The 23,925-nt window shown below is 37.9% G+C and overlaps 1 protein-coding gene across 4 annotated transcripts in view; it reads left to right on the top strand.

The window, feature by feature from the left end:
• DMXL2 (Dmx like 2) overlaps window positions 1–10,024 on the top strand; it is a 191,440-nt gene extending 181,416 nt beyond the window's left edge. For 2 of the 4 annotated variants that reach the window (XM_053593870.1, XM_053593869.1), the window contains exons 34-44: window positions 30–92; window positions 848–934; window positions 1,016–1,137; window positions 2,259–2,397; window positions 3,070–3,130; window positions 3,230–3,357; window positions 3,873–3,950; window positions 5,694–5,785; window positions 6,444–6,496; window positions 7,404–7,621; window positions 8,573–10,024. In XM_053593870.1, coding sequence (XP_053449845.1) covers window positions 30–92; window positions 848–934; window positions 1,016–1,137; window positions 2,259–2,397; window positions 3,070–3,130; window positions 3,230–3,357; window positions 3,873–3,950; window positions 5,694–5,785; window positions 6,444–6,496; window positions 7,404–7,621; window positions 8,573–8,785 — 1,254 coding nt within the window. In that variant the 3' untranslated portion in view covers window positions 8,786–10,024. The remainder of the gene's footprint in view (window positions 1–29; window positions 93–847; window positions 935–1,015; window positions 1,138–2,258; window positions 2,398–3,069; window positions 3,131–3,229; window positions 3,358–3,872; window positions 3,951–5,693; window positions 5,786–6,443; window positions 6,497–7,403; window positions 7,622–8,572) is intronic. The other 2 variants (XM_053593872.1, XM_053593871.1) reach the window with 1 other exon arrangement.
• The last annotated feature ends 13,901 nt before the right edge of the window (window positions 10,025–23,925 follow it).

Raw genomic sequence — 23,925 nt, 5'->3', positions numbered from 1 at the left:
TGTGTTTGTGACGGTGTGGTGTGACTTAGTCTGTAGAAGAACGTGTGGAGCAGGTCATACAAATCCACGTAGCGGAAGATGGCCACCACAAGGTAGTATTTCATCCTCTTGTATGTAGCTCATTCTTTAAAGTTGAAGGATCTAACGCCTCCTGTCTAGCACTAACCATGACCTGGCCAGCTGGTCAGAGAAGCATTGCTCCTGTACCACAGCACTGGCCGAGGAGAGGAGGTGCCTCACCGTGTCTGGCTTGCTTTCTTTCTCCATGTTCCATCTTCACTTCTGTCACTTTTCCCAATCTGTTCTTCAGCATGGTGTTTTATCTTTGCTTCTTGATTCTGCCTCTTCTTTCCTTCTCCTCACCTCTGACTCTCAGCCACTGTGCCTTCCTCTCATCAGTCTCCTTCAGTCCTAACTGTTCTCCTTCTTTTTATCTCATAACTCTTATTTCAGAGTGCTTCATCTTTTGTGTGGTTTCTTTGTCTTTCTATGTCCTTTCCTCTACTCTGCACGTAATGCATACACATTCTTTTTGTAGAATAGTTGCACACTTTTGGAAGAGCTGAAAGAGAAATTACTCATGAAATATATTAGTCATCTTTTGTGATGGTTAATCAGTATCTTATAATCACAATGGAAATCTTAATAATTGGGGTGAATACAGGACATCAGAGAATTTAAGCTCATTTTCCAAGGCTAATTTTCAACACACTAAACTTGCTCTTTGCTTTTTTCTTCTGTTGCTGCTACATTTTCTTCTTATCCTACTTTTGAATTTTGTGGGATGTGCTTATCTGTATACTGAGCTGTGCTGCAGCACCTAAAACTGCTGACAAATATTTTCTAGGTTGAAGCTGATCTGGGCTATCCAGGTGGAAAGGCAAAAGTTATTCATAAGGAATCCGATATGATCATGGCATTTTCCATTAATAAGGTAAAAGCTTTTGTCATTATAAAGAATATACTTCCTTTTAGTGAAACTGCTTAAATCATTGATTTTGCCTTTGCTTTATAGGCAAACTGTAATGAAATTGTTTTGGCTTCAACACATGATGTTCAAGAACTTGATGTTACTTCTCTGCTGGCCTGTCAGCCATACATATGGATTGGAGAAGAATATGACAGAGAATCCAAAAGGTTTTATAGTCAATGTTAAATGCAGTGTTCTTCAAAAAGTACCCATTAAATGGTTATGCACATGATTTGAATTACCTTGCAAAGTATACATGTATCTCTCTCTTCATTTAGGTAATCAGTTTAGCTGCCAATAAAAGGCTTTGCCTACATTAATGAATATATTATTCTTATTTCTGCCGTTAAACCCTGCACTATTCACTGTGTTTGAATATGAATAATCCCTGACACCAAAGCCTAATGCTGGCAACTGCCACTTTGATATTTAACCCCAAAGAAATGCCAGAAATTATACAATATTTGGTAAATTCATCTGATACGGACAATTAAAGGAAACATACTATATACAGTATTTATTAGACTAATTGAGGAGTCTCACTTCCTAAGTGATCCTGCAGTATTTCATCTTGATTGTCACCTGATAAAAATTACTGTTTTATGGATGAATATGTAGACGTCTTTGCTTTGGTCGTTAAAGCTGTGGACACTGCACCAAGAGTGTTCTGAAATACCTGCCTGTTTGGGGGTTTCTCCTCTGCGTTGGCTCTCCCTTGTGCTTTTCTTCAGACTCTTAGAGTTATTTGCTTGGGGATGGTGCCATGGTAACCTCTCCTAGATTTATTGAATTCTTTCCTTTGTTACCATTGATATAACTAGGCTTCAGTATCAAATTTCAGGGTAGATATAACCAGGTAATATTATATATAGCCCATCATAAAAATTACTTCATTTTTATGTGATGATAAGTATCTTATTCCAAGAAATTTTTAAACTCAAATTTTTATAAAATGTAGTAATTTGATACATGGGATATCTGTACTTGAAGAGAATATCTTTTTCTATACGTGATCAAAAGAAAATTGATATTTTAAAACTAACATTTGTTTCAATTTATACAGCATTAAAGTTGTCCCCGAACATTAGACTAATTTTATATATTGCCTAAACAGAAAAAGTTAACCAGTTCTAAAATTTTCTATGATAAGGACTTGTACCTAAGTTTTCCTCACAGATATTTTGCTTTTTAAATAGATAATGTCCTGTAGGTAACATAAGCTCTATGATTGGGATTTGTGTTAAGAGAAAATAGAACTTTCACAATAACACATGTATGTTTTCCACAGTTCAGATGATATTGATTATCGTGGTTCCACAACAACTCTTTATCAACCCACTGCCACAGCCTATTCAGCAGGTCAGACGCATCCACCTTCATCTCTGCCGTGGCTGGGCAGTGGCCAGACTAGCACTGGAGCGAGTGTGGTATGTTAGTTATTTTTAGGCATGGTTTCTGGATATAGACTCTCTGAAAAGTGTGTTGAAATCACTTTGACATAAAAATTATCCTATAGATCAAAGCCAGTGACCAGTAGATGTATTGTGATAGTGACAGCTAACATTTGTTGTGGGTTTCTTCATGTCAGGTGCATACTTTTACTCAAAACAACCGTAGGTGGCAGGTGCTCTTATTAACCTCCATTATCATTTTATAAATGAGCAAACTGAGACACAAGTGGCAAAGTTAGAGAGCAATTCATGTCTACTTAGTAGTGTTTGAATGTACCATCAGTACCATTCTTGTTTGTCACTTTAGTGTTCTACTCCAAAGAATCTGAAAATATTCCTGATTTCCTAAGGGAGGAGCACTTGGAGAATTCCCTTTTATCACTAGATGAAGCTGCATGGTATACACAGGCCAGGGCTGCACTAGTAACTGACTGTGTTTTTTCAGTCTGTTCAGACAAGTGTTATTTGTAAGTGGTTCAGAAAATCCACAACAGGGTTTATTTCCGCAATAATCAAGTTATAAGAGAATAGATATTATTAGAATTAGATAATAATAATTCTATTATTATCTAATAATAGAAGCTTATCCTTCCCCATGTCTTCTGAATACACAAAATAAATTGATTTTTTAATTATCTTCTTTTAAAGCTTATGAAAAGGAATCTACATAATGTTAAGAGAATGACCTCACATCCAGTCCATCAGTACTGTAAGTATCCTCTCTCATTTTGAAGTTGATTTATAGAATAGAAAATATTGGAAGTCTTTAACCCTTTAGTTTATTTTCTGCTTTTCCTCGTGTTTTCAGATCTTACAGGTGCTCAGGATGGCAGTGTACGAATGTTTGAATGGACACGACCTCAGCAACTTGTCTGTTTCCGTCAAGCTGGCAATGCAAGAGTTACCAGATTATATTTTAATTCACAAGGCAACAAGGTTGGTTCTTGGGGGTTACTGCTAAATTCATCTGAAAATAGTTGTGGATATTTAGGAGTAAAGATTGATGAAAGTACATCTAAAAAAAATTCCGTGACTCTGGATTTAAGCTGAGCAGAGAGCTTGTTGGTGTCTGTTTCTATAACCTCTTTTCTAATAGAAGCATAAATCTACAAAATTTAGTATGGATTAATTTTCCCGAAGATTCCAAATATTCTGTCAGAGTAGAAAACTGCTTCTGTTGAATGTGTTGGTGGTGCCTATGAGCACAGTCAGGCCTTCTAATTTCTTACTAAATTCTGTTACAGAGGTTTGGAGGAAAATGATAAAAAGGGGTGGGAAAAACAGTTACGAGGTGACAGGGGCATTTTAGTACTTGCACTTTCTTGGGAGTCACAGCACCAGATATATAGCTATAGGAAGAAAGTTTAGTAGGGTCTGAGTGAATCTCCTTTTCACGTGTTTTTACATTTAGTATGGATGCTAAGCAGCTGTGTTTAATATCTTCCTTACAGTGCGGTGTTGCAGATGGAGAGGGTTTTCTGAGTATCTGGCAAGTTAACCAGACTGCAGCAAATCCCAAACCTTACATGGTAATTATAACTCATATCCCTAGAGTGCATACAGAGAGAACACTTTTATGACATGTTCATTTCAGACATTATTGGTGGTTCTGATAGGAAAGGAACAATTCAATACAGCAGTCACGGCCTAGCAGCAATACCCATCCTTGTCCTGGTTTTAGACTGAAAGACCTAAAAACAATCTTGCATTTCACCTTGAAGTGAAACCATTACATTTGAAAATTTCAGGGGCTTTCCCTGTGTGTGGTTCAACTTAGGATATGATTTTATTATACTTTTATCCACTTTGATTAAAAATACTAACTTTGTAATGATAGAATTTGGTGGTATGTATATTAAGAATCAGACAGGTTCTGAACATAATTTCATTTTGTTCCAGAATTTTGCTTACCAGATTATAAAATAACTCCAATTGGCCACTTTATTATCAATCTACATCATATTAACATACTTGGTAATGAAGACAAGTATAACTTTACCTGATGTAGGTCTGATTGGGGAAAGGATTGTGGGGGAAGGTGATACTCTTCTCTGTGAAACTTCTAACTGCACATATATGGAGGAGGGCTCGGAAAGCCTTGAAACTCAAATTTTCTTTTCTAGACTATATGCATGTCCTTAATTATACATATGAGACAAGATAATTTTTCTAAAATTAGTATACTATAGACTATACCACAGTGTCTTCACAGAAATGGAATCAATCTTGAATTTATCCATTTGCCTTCGGTGAGATCTATCTATACCATGATAATTCTAGACAGAAAAAATGTATATTTTATTTAAAGTACCCTTTTGGGCCCTTATCTCCAAATTTCTATTTATCCACCTGATAGAGACAGTGATACCTGGCTCAGTAAATGGTTCCCATACTTTTAGAACATCTTTAGAGCCTTTTGAGTCAGCTCTAGGCCTGTGGGTTATTTGTAGAACCACTTTTGACAGCATCCTAGTTATTGGTAAATTTCTTTACCTGAGGGTGAGAGAAGGGAACACAGAGGTGGCAAGGAGGTGTGTGTTTGTACTTAGAGCACAAAGTTAATTCAAGTCTCTCACTCTGCAGCCTAAGACTAGATGGCCATCTAAGTGTTTTCCTGTTTGAGTGATTTATTATGATTTATATTATTTAAAGCTTATTAAATGTATTTGACGTCCTTAGTATTAAAATTGTTTGATTTGGCTCACAATACAATTGAATGGCTTGAGTGAGTTCATGTACTTTGATGTTCTGTTCTTATATAATCTAAAATATAAATTCCATGTTTTTATCAACTCTTCGGTTTTAAAAAATTATTGGATAATAACCAAATAATATGCAAGTAACAGTTACTATCACTTTTTTTATTCTAGACTGAGGTTTTTTTTGAGACAGAGTCTCACTGTTGCCCTGAATAGAGTATTGTGGCACCATCATTGCACATAACAACCTCAAACCCTTGGGCTTAAGTGATCCTCTTGCCTCAGTCTCCTAAGTAGCTGGCACTATAGGAGTGTGTGCCACTATGCCCACTTAGTTTTTCTACTTTTAGTAGAGATGGGATCTGGCATTCCTGAGCTTAAACAATTCACCTGCCTCAGCTTCCCAGAGTGCTAGGATGATAGGCTTGAACAACCACACCCAGCCTAGACTGAGTTTTGAAAAACTGTTCTTAGCTTATGCGTGTATTGTGTTATTAGCAGAACTGTATGTTTTTACTATATCAAATTTTATTGGAATTTTAGATAACACTGGTTATACTTTGTTTTTCATAGAGTTGGCAGTGCCACAGTAAAGCCACAAGTGACTTTGCATTTATTACCTCTTCGAGTCTAGTTGCCACATCTGGACAGTCCAATGACCATAGGTACGTTGACAGAGAAGCAAAACAAGAAATAAAACTAGAGGCAGAAAGGCATTCTTACTGGAAAGTATAGATTTCTATTTGGTAGGGTTTTTCTACCCTAGGAATTAAAAAAATTTTTTTTCTTTACCATATAATTCTTATCTGAGAGAGGTTTTCCTGACCAAAAAGGAAAAAACAAAACCAAAACTTACTCCTAAAGTAGTTTATTAATAAACAAGTGTCAATTTTTTGTTAAAGGTTTTTTTTTTAATGCTCTCTGGTTCTTCAGAGCTAACAAGCATCTGACACTAGCCATCCTTCTCAACATATTTCCTTTGACCTCACACTGTTTTCATTGGCAGCACATGCCTGTGAGTAATGCCTCTCTTTTCCCTCCATTGGTTGCCACTGGAAGTGCAGAAGCATCCTTTCTCCTTCGGAAGTTATGGCAGTTTCTTGGGGTGGGGAATGCAGGCACAGGTGGGACCATATGAGACAGACTGTGTAACTTGATGAGGATAAATCTTAGAAGAGGTGTACCCCTAGTTGAGAATCACTGCTCTGTAAATATGAGTAAAGAAAAAAGGTAAAATTGAGTAAGTAAAAATATTTGACTTAAAGACAATTTGTTCCTGTTAATTATTTATGATGTATTTTTTTATTATTGTTTTTCTAAAAGAAATGTATGCCTGTGGGACACATTAATATCACCTGGAAACAGCCTCATTCACGGTGAGTTACGTTCTGTGATTTTTAATATACTATGAAGGAATGTTTTCCTGGTTTTATTTTAATTAATGAATCCAGTGAATGCTTATTGACAGATTGAAAATGGAGAAATATTTAGAGTGGAGGACTACAAATTCTAAAAATTAATTAGAATGTCTGCCTTGATGAGGTAAATATACATGATTATAGACTATTTTAGGCCAGTTGCAGTCCTATGTTGTATTCTCTTCAGAAAATATGGCATGAATAGTGCTGTAACTAATAAGGCTATTTAAGAAATTTGTTATAAATTATTCCTCAAGCTCTGTAGAAGTAAGGTCATTCTGTAGGTTTAAGGAATTAAACCTAATCATAAAACAAAGGACAAAGGCTAACCTTATAAGAAAACTAGAAATATGAATAGTACCATTTAAATATTACTTCTTTTAAGACAAGATTTGTCAAATTGGTATCCTAATAATCTCTCTCCCACATAATGCTGCCCCCAAATCCTCCATTCTCAAATAAGCTTGGCTTAAAAGTAGATTTTTTTTTCACAGAAAGCTTTCTGTAATCTTAATATGTTCATGTGATTTTGAAAGATATAGCTATCTCTCAATTTTATTTGATTATAAAATTCTTTTTACTTAATTGGGATGAACTTGATGGGACAGCATTACGTAAGGTTTAAACTTTTTTCTGTGTGTGGGTTTTTCATATTAAGAGTATGAATGAAAAAGATTTTTTCTGACATTACTCAGCCTTTTTCTTTACACTTTAAAGGACTACAAAACCCCAATGACTTAGTAAAAGTACCTTAGAGTGAAAAATACCTCAGTAATTTCTGGGTTATTTAAATGTAGATTTAAACATCAGAACTGCCAAGATAGAAATTGTTTTGGAAAAGTCCCTTGGTGTTTTTCTCCCTCAGGTTTCACATGCCATGATCATGGTGCCACGGTACTTCAGTATGCACCAAAACGGCAACTCCTAATTTCTGGAGGTAGGAAAGGACATGTCTGCATTTTTGACATCAGGCAGAGACAGCTAATTCACACATTTCATGCGCATGAATCAGCTATCAAGGCTCTGGCTCTGGATCCCTGTGAGGAATATTTCACCACAGGTTCAGCAGAAGGTAACATAAAGGTGAGTCTGTACAAGCGGTTATAATGTGCTACAAATTATCCTTATCTGCTGTCAAGACTTACTGGAAACAGAAAACCACCAGCTTCACAGAGATACTGAATGTCTCTTAACACTCTGCCCCTGCTTCTGTGTGGCTCTTTCCAAACTGCTATGGTCTGGAAAACCAGATCATCAAGCTCATTGGAATCTCAGGTCATTAAACACCTATAAAGAACTCTGTTTTCAGTATAGTGTATGAATTTAATTAATGCATGGATTTTTTTTTTGTGACATTAGTCTGGCTCTTTAGAACCTTCTCCACTCTCCCCACTCCGACCCTTAGTTCTTGACTCTTATGTATGGTTAAGGTGAAAGTTCTTGATGAGTGAGATAGTACAGATGCTTCTCGACTTACGATGGCATTATGACATACAGATAAACCCATGCTAAGTTGAAAGTACCACAAGTTGAAAATGCACTTTTTAAGTTAGGATATTTTCAACTCACCATGAGTTTTTTAGGACATAGGTTTGTATACACAGGAATGTACTGTATGTGCATATCACTTTCACACTGTCATAAAGTTGAGAAATCATAGTAGAAAAATCGTAAGTTGAACCATCATGTGTCAGGGACAGTCTGTACTATACCACTTCATTGCCCCAGGGCCTAGCCTAGCATTGGGAACTTTGACTTGAATTAACTCAAATATTTAATTGAATTTAAATTGAATTTAAGATGGTCAATTTAAAACTACAAGAGGATGTGAGGAGAGAAATTTGGAAAAAGGGCCAGTTAAGTGTAAGGATAGTAACTGAATCCTGGGAGTAGTGTTATTTCCCAGTTAGATAAGCTGTAAAGACAGAGGCACTGGCTTTAGTGAGATTAGATGGGCCAAGGGAGCAGAAGTGAGGGCCATGTTTCTACCTTTGGTCTCTTTTAATTTTGTTTTCATTCTTTGTTTTAAACTAGGTTTGGAGATTGACAGGCCATGGCCTAATTCATTCATTTAAAAATGAACATGCTAAGCAGTCCATATTCAGAAACATTGGGGCTGGAGTCATGCAGATTGAAATCATCCAGGGCAATCGGATCTTCTCCTGTGGTGCAGATGGCACGCTGAAAACCAGGGTTTTGCCCAGTGCTTTTAACATTCCTAACAGAATTCTTGACTTAAAGAGTTAAGTCTTAATTCTAGAGACTTAAAGACTGGAGTTTTATTTTTATATACATTTCAGTTAAAAAACACTACAGTAATCATTAGGCAATTCTGCTTTCCAGGCAGTTAACACATTGAAAACAATACAGAGAATCTCTGTGTAGAATTTGAATCTAATCCAAGCTGAGTGTTATGCTGAGTATTGCCCATACAGGTCAGTAGAATGAATGCGCATGTACCTTGTTATAATGCTGACATTCTAAAAACAAATATAAAATCATTCTTAGTATTGTATGAAGGATAGCCATCCTTTATAGCATTTAGCAAACGTGATTCAGAAAACATTTGCAGATTAGTAACTTGAAACAGTGAGAAGGACCTTCATACCAAATTAAGGAAGAAAATGTTGCTGATTCAGGTTTTTCTTCCTGTTCTTACCACTGATTGAAGCATGCCTGCAGTCTCCTTCTCTGTGGAATGAAGGATAGTCATAAGATGTTAAGAGCTCTGGACCACCAGAAAAACTTTCTTAGCTGTGAAGCAGTGCACAGTGACCAGTTTTCTGCCGTGAGAGGTCATTTCCATTCTTCCTGCTGAATATTTTTCTTGTTAGTGTTTATACTGAGCTAGTACTGTAATTTGCAGGTGAGTGCAAATTTAAATGCAATGTTCTCCTCACAATTTGCACATTCAAATTTTTTTGACTGCTAGTTTTTCTATTTAAATATTTGCCTTCTTGTTAGGAATATAATATGTGAACATGACATATTTGTAGTTAATCAAAACATACCTTCTTAGTCCAGTTTAGTACTTTTTCTTTTCATGTATTCAAGGTTAAATACCCACAACATTTAAGGCTATGTTGAAACTATACCAATAGAACATTTCATGTCATAATTAAAATGAATGTGAGGCTTTTTGTGGCCAGTTAATAGTGGAAGAGATTGGGGATGTTATTTATTGCCACAGCCTACTGTATAAACTATGCAGAGTTAAATATTATTTGCTTGTAAAATATTAGCCAGTGTTGTCATACTTTGATGTATTTCCTTGGTTATGACCAAAAATACGTTCTTGAAATATTGAAACTAATGTCTGTGTGTTTAAATGTTTACCAGCAAATTGTCTCATGTTAATGAGAATGTTTAATGCCTGTGCAGTAAATAGTAAAACATAATGGCATAAAAGTATCTTTCTCTGAAGATAATGTGATGTCCAGGCTGTGAAATATATATGTAAAAGAAAAATAAATGTTGTTTGTTAGAGTTTTATCTTAGTTTGGTTTGTTTAAATATCCTGGTATGTCATTCTTCGATATTGTTTTTAGCAGATAAACATTTTATCAAATTAAGAGTAATCTAAGTGTTAAGGGAATTTTTAAGCTACTGGGCAGTTTATTCATTCACAAATATTTACTAAGTACGTTACATACTAGAAGCCCTTCTAGGAAATGGAATACAGTGATGACCCAGATACAGAGGACACTGAACATTGAGATTTAGTTGAGTAAGAACTAGTTTCACTGTACCTTGTCCAGACAGATTTAAAGTTTATTGGATGAATAATTTCCTACCCAAAATTTAAATCTACATTTTGGCTCTTAGCTTGCTCTTAAATAAGGGAGGTCAGAGTATCCCCTGAACAAGATGAGCCAGAGAAATGAGCTTGTGAGAGACTTTATTACCATGATGCCTAAAGCAAGACTGGCTCAAATTACTTACACCAGGGTAGGTACTTTAATCCTGAATTCTCTGAGAGAATGAGAGTTTTCAGAAGGAGGGAAGAGAACTTACACTCGTCAGATAAAAGCACCAAAAGTCTCCAGGTTTACTGGAGCTTGAAACAACTAAAAAAAAATAGACAAAATGTGTAAAACAGTGGTTTTCAAGACATTAGATGTCAGTTAGAGAAGGACAGTGATCCTTGAGATGGGAGCATTTTAATTGTCCCAACTTACTATCTGGAGTAAGCTTCCAGGCCCCAGGCAGCGAGGGAACCCAGGTAGAGCGTATGGTCTGAGTTGTCAAAATAGAACTGGGAGTCTGGGGAATATAATGTGACTAGAGTTTGCAGGCCAAAGAAGGGAGAGGTATGCAGAAGGACCTCAAAACACACATTCAGGAGAAAATTGACCAGTGTACAGGTGTGAGGAAACTACTAACAGCCACGAAAAGAACTACCTAATGGAATTAGGGGTAACAATCTAATTACAGGAAGCTGGGAATACAATAATACCCCCTTTCCTGCAGTTTTGCTTTCCAAGGTTTCAGTTACCTGTGGTCAACCATGATCCAAAAATAGGTGAGTACAGTATAATAAGATATTGGTGGAGGGGAAATAAGAGCATTATTATTATAGTTATTATAGGTATTATTATTACTATAGTTATTGTTGATAATCTCTTACTGTGCTTAATTTATAAATTAAACTTTATTATAATTATGTGTATAGAGTTTAGTCCTACCCATGGTTTCAGGCATCCACCTACTGGGGTCTTGGAATGTATCCCCCATGGATAAGGGGGAGACAACTCTAGTTCCTCTTCTCGCCAGTCAACCAGAAGACCTCATAATTAATCCCTGAGGCAGTCTACTCTGAAGGGTTTTGCTACAGTAGTGGGACAGCATTTCTCCTAGAGTGGTCCCACCTAACCTAAAAAGGAAATGAACAAACTGTTTCCAAAATAACTACATCTTAGAATGAAGCTCTAAAATACAGTGGAACCTCCATTGTTGACCACCTCCCTACATTGATCACTTCTTTAAGTTGACCTAATTTTCATAGACTGGACACGTACCACGTGTATGTGTCAGCACAGTACGCCTAGTTCCTTCTATTGACCTCTTCTGTATGTTGACCAGTTACGGTCCTTTTGGTGGTCAACTTAACAGAGGTTTTTCTATATTTACAGGAATACAGAAATATCTTAGAACTAAGCAAGGTAAAATTCACAATGTTTGACATTTAATAAAAATTGCAAGACATGAAAAGAAATAGGAAACTGTGAGCCATAATGAGGAAAAATTCATCAAAAATGATCCAGAAATAACACAGGTGATAAAATTATTAGACAAGGATATTAGGAGAGCTAGAATAACTATATGTCATATGTCTAAGCTAGAGAAAAGATTCAACATGTTAAGCAGAGATATGGAACACAAAGACGACTCAGAATTTCTTGAAATGAAGACTAATGTTTAAGATGAGAAATACACTGGATAAAATTCACAGCAGATTAAACATTGCAGAAGGAAAAATTATGGAATATGAAGGCACAACCAATAGAAACTATCCATGAAGCACTTAGGAGAAAGCAATGGAACAAAATAAATGGTAATAGTGAGCTTTGGGACAACTTTAAGCATGCTAATATATATGAAGGACGAATGTAAAGAAAAAATAAAATAATGGCTAAATACTTTCCAATATTGATGAAAAGTAAAACCCAGATACAAGAAGTTTGATGAAACCCAAACACAAGAAACAGGGGAACTACACCAGCACATCCATAATACACCAGCACAGATTCCATAATCAAATTACTTAAAACCCGTGATAAGGAGGAAAACCTTAGGAGCAGGAAAAGGAAACACATTACAATAGAGAAACGAAGACAAGGATGACAGAAGATGTCTTCCATAAACAATGCAAATGAAAGAAGAGTAGAGCAACATCTTTAAAGACCTGGTGGGGGATGTCAACTTAGAATTCATATTCATATTTTTAAAAATATCTTTCAAAAATGAAGTTTAATGGGCTGAGCATGGTTGCTCCCACCTGTAATCCTAGCATTCTGGGATGCTAAGGCAGGGGGAAAATCACCAGTAAATCTGCACTACAAGAAATGTGAGAGGAATGTAAACAAAGTCCTTCAATCAGAAGGAAAATGATAACAGTTAGAAATACAGGTCTATGCAAAGGAAAGAAAATTGCCAGTAATGATAACTATTATATATAGGTAAATTATATACAAAGACTTTTCCCTTATTATCTAAATTTCTTCTAATGATAGTTTCCTGTTTAAAGCACAAATAATAATGTATTTACAACATACATACAGATAAAATATACAAAATCAGCAGCACAAAGGCCAGAGGAGAAGAAATAGGAGTATACTGTTATTGGCTTCTTACACTATATGTGGAGTGGTACATCACTTGAAGGTAAACTGTGATAAAGATGTATTCAGTTTAGGGGATTTTGAGGAGTGACATTTGCAAGATGCAAAGTAGGACTTTCCAGAGTTCATCTCCTCACAGAAATAACAGTTTGAAAAACTATCCATGCATGAAAATTCACAAAAGCTAAGGAAACTAGGTGAGAGGTTACAGCACCTGAAGGTAGCACAGAAATGGGAAAAGATGCACTGAAGAGGGTAGGAAAGACAGTTTACCATTACTCATGTAACCCTTCTGCCAACTCCAGGAGCATAGAGATAAAGGCAACATTGAGCCTTCCCCAGTAAAACTCAGAGCTGGGCAGGTCCCAGTACCTGCAGACCAAAGCTCCAAGACCATCTTAGCACCAAGCCTACCCACTAGACTCAGTGTTTGGGACAGCCTCCAGGATTACTCCAGACCAGCCCCAGTACTGTGCCAGCCCCCACAGACTCATGCTCCAGACTGGCCCTATGGACTCACTCTCTAGACCCATCAGCAACAGGCAGGCCCCAGTCTTCCAGGCTCCAGATCAGCCACCATGGACCTGGCCTCTAGAAATGTTTTGATGCTGAGCTGGCCCAAATGGCTCCAGGTTTCACTCTGGTCCTGTGAACTTTATCTCAAGCTTGCCTCAGGGCTGAGCTGGCTCCTATGGCCACTAGATCCAGACTACCAATATATACATCATGAATGTCCAATACATGTGTATACCTCATGGGTATACCAGAGGAGCAGAGAAAAAGATAGGGGAAGAAAGCTTAAAAAAAAAAAAAAGGACAGAAAACTTACCAAGTCTAGGGACTTGCCATTCAATCCTATAATTCCTCTACTAGGTATATACCTAGAAGACCAAAAATCACATTATAACAAAGATATTTGTACCAGAATGTTTATTGCAGCCCAATTCATAATTGCTAAGTCATGGAAAAAGCCCAAGTGCCCATCAATCCACGAATGGATTAATAAATTGTGGTATATGTACACCATGGAATATTATGCAGCCTTAAAGAAAGATGGAGACTTTACCTCTTTCATGTTCACATGGATGGAGTTGGAACATATTCTTTTTTTTTTTTTTCTTTTTTGAAGGTACAACGTGCCAGGGTGGCCGCTCCCAACACAGCCCGAAGACCCCACCCCACCCCAGGGGAACATATTCTTCTTAGTAAAGTATCTCAAGAATGGAAGAAAAAGTATCCAATGTACTCAGCCCTACTATGAAACTAATTTATGGCTTTCATATGAAAGCTATAACCCAGTTATAACCTAAGAATAGGGGGAAGGGGGAGAGGGAGAGGAGGGAGAGGGGATGATGGGTGGAGGGAGGGTGATTGGTGGGATTACACCTGCGGTGCATCTTACAAGGGTACATGTGAAACTTAGTAAATGTAGAATATAAATGTCTTAACACAATAAGAAAATGCCAGGAAGGCTATGTTAACCAGTGTGATGAAAATGTGTCAAACGGTCTATAAAACCAGTGTATGGTGCCCCATGATCGCATTAATGTATGCACCTATGATTTAATAATAAAAATAAATAAATAATACTACAGTCCCCCCCCCAAAAAAATAAAAAATGAATAAAAATATGACAGAAAACTTCCCAAGTCTAGGGACAGATACAAATATCCAGGTACAGGAAGCTCAACAGTGTCTAATCAGATTCAACCCAAATAAAATTACAATAAGACATTATAAATCAAACTGTCAAAAATCAAAGACAGAGGATCCTGAAAGCAGCAAGAGAAAAGATACATACCACATACACGGGCTCTCCAGTACATGTATCAGATTTCTCAGCAGAAACCTTATAGTTTGAGGAGAGTGGGATGATATTTTTAAAGTGCTGAAAGAGTAAAATTGACAACCAAGAATACTTTACCCTACAAAGCTGTCCTTCAGAAATGAAGGAGAGATAGACTTTCTCAAAGAAGACCTGAGAAAAAGTACATAGAAAAAGGCAGAATACTCATAATACTTAATGGTGGTATATAAGTCACTTTAGTATGATGATTAGAAGGCAAACAATAGTTACAATGATTTATTAAGGGATAAACATTATAAATGAGGTAAATTGTGACATCAAAAATGTAAAATGTGAGGAGGGAAGGTGTAAGTGCAGAGTTTTTGTATGAAATCAGTTGTCAGCTTAAAATAACCTGTTACAACTGTAAGATGTGAGCCACATGGTAACCAAAAACATAGCAGATACAAAGATAAAAAGAAATCAGAGGCCGGGTGTGGTGGCTCATGTCTATAATCCTAGCTTTCTGGGAGGCTGAGGCAGGCAGATTGCCTGAGCTCATGGATTTGAGACCAGCCTGAGCAAGAGTCAAACCCTGTCTCTAAAAATAGCTGGGTGTTGTGGCAGGTGCCTCTAGTCCCAGCTACTTGGGAGGCTAAGGCAAGAGAATCACTTGAGCCCAAGAGTTTTAGGTTGCCGCGAGCTATGATGCTACTGCACTCTACTGAGGGTGACAAAGTGAGACTCTGTCTCAAAAAAAGAAAGAAAAAAAAGAAAGAAATCAGAGTATGCCACTACCCAAAATCATCCAATCTCAGAGGAAGACAGGAAGAAAGGAGCAAAAAATCTGCAAAACAGGAGAAGGAAAAAATGACAGACTAGAAGCAGCCTCTCAACAAATCTCTCCCAGGAAAAGTGATAGAACCACAGGCAGTGTCCACCATTTGGATTCCTCCACTCAGACAGTGTTGTGAAGTCACAGAGAGATAGTGCAAGACACCACGAGCTGAAAAAAGAAAGAAGGGAACAAGGTGACGGGGACATATGTAGCACAAAAGTAGAGACTGCATGTGGGGATCACTGTGCCATCTGAGCTGTCAGGTGAACAGCAGCTCCTCCTGCATCTTCCTGCCAGGTTAGTCTGCAGACTAACCTGATTTCTGTGCAGAGTTTTCTCACCAGATAGCAAATGTGGAAGGGAATTGACAGTGACTGGTGCCATCCTGAACCACCTGGGTGTGCCACACTGGACCTGTGGTGGGCTGAGGAGGGAGAGGATCAGCTCTTGGCTCCTCTAGGCCAAAGCTGGTTACCTGAAACCAAGCACTTCCCTCATAGAGTGCAGGAAGATCTGGGCACAGAACTGACAAGATAGAGGCCCAGTAGGCTGCCACTGAGTGGGTAGACAACAGGTCACTAGCTCCATTTTGGCAGGTTCTAGGAGGGACTTCAAGACCTCTGTGACCCTAGGGCTGCAGGTGCCCATGTCAGCCCCACTTGACATGGCATCTGAGCATTCTAAGGACCTTGCAGTTCAGCCTGCCATGTGGCCAGCTCAAACTCTGCCCTTCAGGCCTGAGTGGCTGCCTCCTGCAGGTCCCCTGCTCCACCATCCAGATCGAAGTGATCCCACCCTCTCCCACTGACCTCCTTCTTTATTCTGGGTCCAGGTTGGTCACTGTGTCTCAATCCTTTCCCCAGCCCAGGCTCTGAGGCTTCACTGGGAAAACCTATTATGCCACATGCCACCCTTGAGCATCTGGATTCTTCCCCAAGACTGTGACGCCACCCTCAAGTCCCCAGTGTTGCACCTGGCTTACAAGACCCCTACCCCAGAGCTTCCTTCACTGAAGCAGAGCCAAAAGTCCCATCCTGCTGGTAATTTTCCAACCTCAAGCTCTCAACTGAGATTAGGTTTCAGCAAATTACTTATAGAAGGGAATGCAGACAACACATCTAGCAGGTATTGTTAGTACTGATACTAGAGCACCATCTAGTGACTGCTTCATATTTGAATCCAGCAGGAATGTCTCCAACTGCTACTTAGGATCATCTTAACCTTTTTAGCCAGAGTTGGAAAGAAGATGAGATAACCAAAAACAAACAAACAAAAACTCTGGATCAACTTCCCCAACGGATCACAATGGCACTACAGCAGAGAATTCCAACCATAAAGAAATTGCTAAAATGACAGAAACGGAATTTAGAATATGGATGGCAAATAAGATGAACGGAATTGAAGAGAAAGTTGAAAATCAGTAAAAAGAAGTGCAAACAATGTCTCAGGAAATCAATGAAATTAAAGAGAAAGTCACCAAGGATCTGGACAAAATCGGGAAGGATATAACAGAATTGAAAGAGGCATTCAGGGGGTTTTAAAACACAGCAGGAAGTTTCAGCAACAGATTGAGCCATGGAGAAGAAAGAATCTCAGGGCCCGAAGATGAGACTCTTGAGCAATTCAGTCACTTAAACAAAAAAGAAGAGAGCTTTGGGACTATGAAAAGCATATATACATACAAATTATGGGTATCCCTAAGGGAGAAGAAGATAGCCTAAAAGCATGGAATCTCTAGTTGAAGATATTATCACAGAAAATTTCCCAAACTTTGCCAGAGATTCAGGTACCCAATTACTAGATGAACATTGAACCTCACAAGGACTCAATTTAAATAAAGCATCACCAAGACAACATTGTAATTAACCTAGCCTAAGTCAATGAAAAAGAAAACTCTACAAGCATGTAGGCATAAGCAGTATCTGACCTACAAGGGTAAACCCATCAGGTTAATAGCTGATTTCTCAGTAGAAACCCTACAAGCCAGAAGGGAGTGGGCCCCTATTTTCAATCTTCTTAAAAAGAACAACTGCCAGACTAGGATTTTGTATATTGCAAAACTAAGTTTCACATTTGATGAAGAAAATAAATCTTTTCCTGACAAGAAAACTTTGAAGAAATTTGTTACAATCAGACCCCACCCCCCTGCCCTGGCAGGAATTACTTAGACCTGCACTATGCACTGACCAGCAGAATAGAAACAAGAAACAAAAGTTAAAGCCTAAATACACAATGGCCCAAGAAATAAACAATTGAGTCCCACAAAACAAGATAAACAGAAATCCACCCCACTTAACGATCCTCTAGATAAATGTGAATGGCTTGAACTTCCCACAGAAAAGGTACAGGCTGGATGGATTAAAAATATATAAGCCAAGTATCTTCTATCTTCAGGAAACACATCTAACCCCCAAGGATATGCCCAGACTCAGAGTGAAGGGATAGAAAAAATATTCCATGCAAATGGAAACCAAAAGAAATCAGGAGTAGTGATTCTCATCATCAATACCATTGAATTTAAAACAACAAATAAAAGAAAAGATAAAGAGGGCCATTATATATTGGACCAGAGAAAAATTTAATAAGAAGACATACCAATCCTAAGTATTTATGCACCAAAACCAAATACTTCCAGATTTTTTAAGCAAACCCTTTCTTGAGCTAAACAAACTCATAAACAATAATATAATAGCTACAGCTCCTCCAAGCAGAAACTAAATAAAAGAAATTTGGACTAAAACATGACTCTAGAACAAATGGGCATAACAGACATTTATAGATCATTCTACTCCAGTACTACTGAATATACATTCTTCTCATCAACTCATGGATCATTCAAGTATACTTGAGAGGCAAGGGAACCCCTCAGCCAAAACTGAAAGGACAGTATGATATGGGTCCAAGCGAGTGGGTACTAATGGAGCAGCTCTCCCTGCAAGAAAGCTGCACTTTTGACCTAGGGTAGGTTCCTGGGCAGGAAAGCTTACATCCTGTGGTGCCATTGCTGGTGAGCTCACATAGTTTGGGCTGCTGCTTGGGACAAGACATTGGAAAGAGATCCATGGAGCAGAGAAGGAGGGTGAAGAGAAACTCACTCATGAAAGCCAGCTGTGAATCCAAGACAGTCCTTCCCTCATGAGTAGACTTTTTTGGCTTGGTGTTGCTGCTTTAGCCCCCCTTGGAAGTGGTCTTGGAGCTGACCCCTGACTCCTGGCTAGATTGCTCTTGTGCCTACTTTTGTGGAGCTGGAGGGAAGACTCACCTGACCCAGCCCCACCCAGCCTCACTCCTCCATGTGACTCTGCTATCGTGGAGAATAAGGGCTCCACTGGAAGCTTTAGGGTCTTATCCACTGTCTGGGGCATTCAAGTTCTTCTGAGGGGCTGGGATAGTCACAGGTCCCCAAAACAACACTGCAGTTGGCTCCTCCCTAAAAACACCACCTACTGGCAGAGAAGACAACCTTTACAGCCCATTATAGCATTTACTGACTCAATCATACAGGGTATGGCCAGCTCTTATCAACAAGTACCACCTACTGTCTCAGATATTAAACTGGGCATCCCAATACACTTCACCCTTTAAGAAGACCAGAAGTCTGGGGAAAGAAAGAATTTCAAATACCCTTCCCTTGTCAAAAAGAGACAGTCTACCCATGCACATAGTCCATGCATATAGTATAACTCTACACCCTACAGATAAGTAACAACTGAGAAAACCACCGTACTAAATACCTTAACCAAAGTGTCAATCCATAACCTAGACCCCTATCAAAGTACTTACAAGCAAAGCCAAAGGTCTTCACCTAGCAAATGCTACAGATACACCCTTAAGAGTATGTGGTGTGTGTGTGTGTGATAACTCCATATAAACAAAAGAAAATCCAAAAACAAGAAGCCACAGATGCTCTAGATGAGAAGGAATCAGTGCCAGAAATCCAGAATTATGAAAAAAATCAGAGTGAAAAGAACATACCAGCTCTGTAGCAATGGTTCTCAGACAAAATTGTCAAAACTGAAATTATAGATAAAGAATTCCAAATGTGGGCTCAGCGCCTGTAGCTCAGCGGCTAGGGCGCCAGCCATATACACTGAAGCTGGCAGGTTCAAATCCAGCCTAGGCCTGCCAAACAACAATGACAACTGCAACCAAAAAAAATAGCCAGGGGTTATGGTGGGTGCCTATAGTCCTAGCTACTTGGGAAGCTAAGGTAAGAGAATCCCTTAAGCCCAAGAGTTTGAGGTTGCTGTCAGCTGTGACGCCATGGCACTCTACTCAGGGTGACATAGTGAGACTGTCTCAATAAAAAAGAAAAATTCTAAATATGAATTATAAGAAAGCTCACTGAAATCCAAGAGAAAAGTGAAAAGCCACTCAGAGAAACCAGAAAAAAATGATGCGGGCATTGAATGAAATGTTTACTGAAGAGATAGAGATATGCTTTTGTTGCTATTGTTTTAAAAAAACAGAACTCATGAACAGACCAATAATGAGCACTTAGGTCAAAGCAGAAATAAAACAAATTGTCCCCCACAAAAAAGTACCCCAGACCAGATGGATTCACAGTGGAATTCTACAAGGCCTACAAAGAAGGACTAGTACCAATACTACAGAACTTATTATATTACATTAAGGAGGGAATCCCCCTCAATTAATTCTATGAAACTAGTATCATCTTGATACCAAATCCAAGAAAGGACACAACGACGACAAACTACAGAATGATATGAATTTAGGTGCAAAAATCCTTAACAATATACTAGCAAACCAAAGTCAACAGCACACCAAAAATATAATCTACCATGACCAAGTGGCTTCATCCCAGGGATGCAAGACTGGTTCAACATACTTAAATCAATAAACATAATTCACCACATAAACAGAAGCAAAAACAAAGACCATATGGTCATGTGACTAGATGCAGAGAAAGCATTCAACAAAATACAGCACTCTTTCATGATAAAAACCCTTAAACTAGGCATAAGAGGAACATATCTCAAAATTTTAAATATTCAATTTTATTACATATGATAACCCCCCAGCCAACATTATATTGAATGGTGAAAAGTAGAAAGCATCCAAGAACTAAAACAAGGCCAGGGTGCCCACTGTCACCACTTCTATTCAACATAGTGCTAGAAGTCCTAGCCAGAGCAATCAAGCAGAAGAAAAAAATAAATGGTATCCAACTGGGATAGAGGAGGTCACACTATAACTTTTGGGTGATGACATGATCTTATATGTACAAAATCCCAAAGACTACCAAAGTCTATCAAAAGACTCCTGGGATTAATAAATTCAGAAGAGTCTCAGGTTACCAAAAAAAAAAAAAAAAGTACACAAATCAATAGCACTTCTATAAACTAATAAAAATCAAGTGGAGAGTAAAATCACAGACTAAATACCATTCACTCAGGCAGTGCCTGTAGCTCAGTGGGTAGGGCGCCAGCCCCATATACCGAGGGTGGCGGGTTCGAACCCGGCCCCAGTCAAACTGCAACAAAAAATAGTGGGGCATTGTGGCAGGTGCCTGTAGTCCCAGCTACTTGGGAGGCTGAGGCAAGAGAATCTACTAAGCCCAGGAGATGGAGGTTGCTGTGAGGTATGACTCCACAGTACTCTATTGAGGTCAATAAAGTCAATAAAGTGAGATTCTGGGCGACGCCTGTGGCTCAGTCCGTAGGGCGCCGGCCCCATATACCGAGAGTGGCGGGTTCGAGCCCAGCCCCGGCCAGACTGCATGCAACCAAAAAATAGCCGGGTGTTGTGGCGGGCGCCTGTAGTCCCAGCTACTTGGGAGGCTGAGGCAAGAGAATCGCTTAAGCCCAGGAGTTGGAGGTTGCTGTGAGCTGTGTGAGGCCACGGCACTCTACCGAGGGCCATAGGATGAGACTCTGTCTCTACAAAAAAAAAAAAAAAAAAAAAAATAAAGTGAGATTCTATCTCTAAAATAAATAAATAAATACCATTCACAATAGCGGCAAAGAAAATAAAAGATCTCTAAAAAGAGAACTATAAAATACTGATGAAAGAAATCACAGATGACACAAATAAATGGAAAAAACATATCATGCTCATGAATCAACATCATTAAAATGTCCATACCACTGAAGACTTATAGAGTCAATGCAATCCCCCTCAAAATACCAGCATCATATTTAACAGATCTAGAAAAAAATAATTCTACACATTATCTGGAATCAAAAAAGAGCCCAAATAAGCAAAACAATCTTAAAAAAAAAAAAAAAAGGTCTGGAGGAATCACATTGCCTGACTTCAAATTATACTATAAGGGTATAGTAACCAAAACAGCATGGTACTAGTATAAAAGTAGAGACATAGACCAATAGAATAGATTAGAGAACCCAGAAATAAAACCATCTACCTACAACCAGCTGATCTTCAACAAAGCAGACAACAACACAAATTGGGGAAAGGAATCCCTATTCAATAAATGATACTAGAAAAATTGGATAGCCACATACAGAAGAATGAAACTGGATCCTTATATCTTACCATATACAAAAATTAATTCAAGATGGACTAAAGACTTAAACGTAAGGCATGAAACCATAAAAACTCTATAAGAAAATGTAGGAGAATTTTTCTAGACTTTGGCTAGGCAAAGAATTTATGACTGAGACCCCAAAGGCAAATATAGCAACAAAAAATGGGACTTATCTTTTGTACAGCAAAGGAAATCAATAGAACGAATAAACAACCTATAGAATGGGAGAAAATATTCACAAACTATGTAGCTGGCAAAGGACTGATATCTAGATTCTACAAAGAATTCAAGTCAATAAGAAAAAATCCAAAAAGTGGTCAAAAGTCATGAACCCAAGTTTTTCAAAAGAAGATAGACAAGTGACCAATAAACATTTTAAAAAGTTCAATACCACTAATCATCAGAGAAGTTCAAATTAAAGCTACAATGAGATACCTAACCTTACCCCTGTCAGAATGGCCATGATTAAAAAGTCATAAAACAATATATGCTGGAGTGGATACGGAGAGAAAGGAACACTGATACAGTTTTTTTTTTTTTTTTTTTTTGCAGTGTTTGGCTGGGGCTAGGTTTGAACCTGCCACCTCTGGCATATGGGGCCAGCGCCCTATTCCTTTGAACCACAGGCGCTGCCCAACACTGATAAACTTTTGATAGAACTGCAAATTAGTACAATCTCTATGGAAAACAGTATGGTGATTCCTCAAAGAAATAAACATAGACCTACCATTTGATCCAGGAATCCCACTGCTGAGTAGCTACCCAATGGAAAAGAAGTTATTCTATCAAGAAGATAGAATGCCCTTGAGTGTTATTGCAACACAATTCGCAATTGCAGAGATGAGGAATCAGCCTAAGTGCCCATCAATTCATGAATATATAAAGAAAATATGGTGTATGTATACCATAGAGTACTATTCAGTCATAAAAAGGGATGAAATGTTATCATTTACAGCAACATGGATAGAACTAGAGACCTTTATCCTAAGTCACGTGTCTCAGAAATAGAAAACCAAACACTAATAAGTAGGAGCTAATAGATGGGTAGAAAGCAATTCCAGAAACAAACAAAGTAGGTGTGGGATAAAACCTTACCTATTGGGTACAATGAACACTATCCTAATGAAGGGCACACTGAAGTCCTCACTCAACCATTATACAAGATATTCGTGTAATAAAAGCCCTTATACTTCCTTAACATTTTGAGATAAAAAACAAAAAATCATCAATTCAGAAAAATAATGTCCATGCTACCAAAAGCAATCTACAGATTGAATGCAATCTCTATCAAAATTCCAATGACATTTTTTCACAGAAATAGAAAATACAATCCTAGAATTTGTATGGAACTACAAAAGACTCCAAATAACCTGAGCCATTTTGAGCAAAAGGATAAAGCTGGAGGCATCATACTACCTAACTTCAATATATATTAGAAAGCTATACTGATAAAAACAACATGGTACTGCATGAATACAGAAACACAGACCAATGGAATAAGTAGAGAGCTCAGTAAAATCCACACATTTAAGAACACAATGGAGAAAGATAGTCTCTTCAATAAATTGTTAGAAAAACTGGATATCCGAATGCAGAATATAATTAGACCCTTATTTCACACCATACGCAAAAGTCAAAGTGAAATGAATTAAAGACTTAAATTTGAGACCTAAAACTATAAAACTATGGAAAGAAAACATAGGGGAAAATTTTCTTGACATTGAGTGGGCAATGTTTTTTTTTTTTTTTTTTTTTTTGATATAACCCCCAAACCATAGGCAAAAATGGTGAACATAGACAAATAGTATTACAGAAAAATAAGCTTCTGAACAACAAAGAAAACAGAGTGAAGAGATAGTATATAGTAAGACAGAAAACATTTGCAAACTGTACATCTTATAAGGGGTTAATATT

Source organism: Nycticebus coucang, chromosome 6 (assembly GCF_027406575.1).
Source record: "Nycticebus coucang isolate mNycCou1 chromosome 6, mNycCou1.pri, whole genome shotgun sequence".
Taxonomy (NCBI): domain Eukaryota; kingdom Metazoa; phylum Chordata; class Mammalia; order Primates; family Lorisidae; genus Nycticebus; species Nycticebus coucang.
This window is presented reverse-complemented; position numbering and strand designations above follow the sequence as displayed.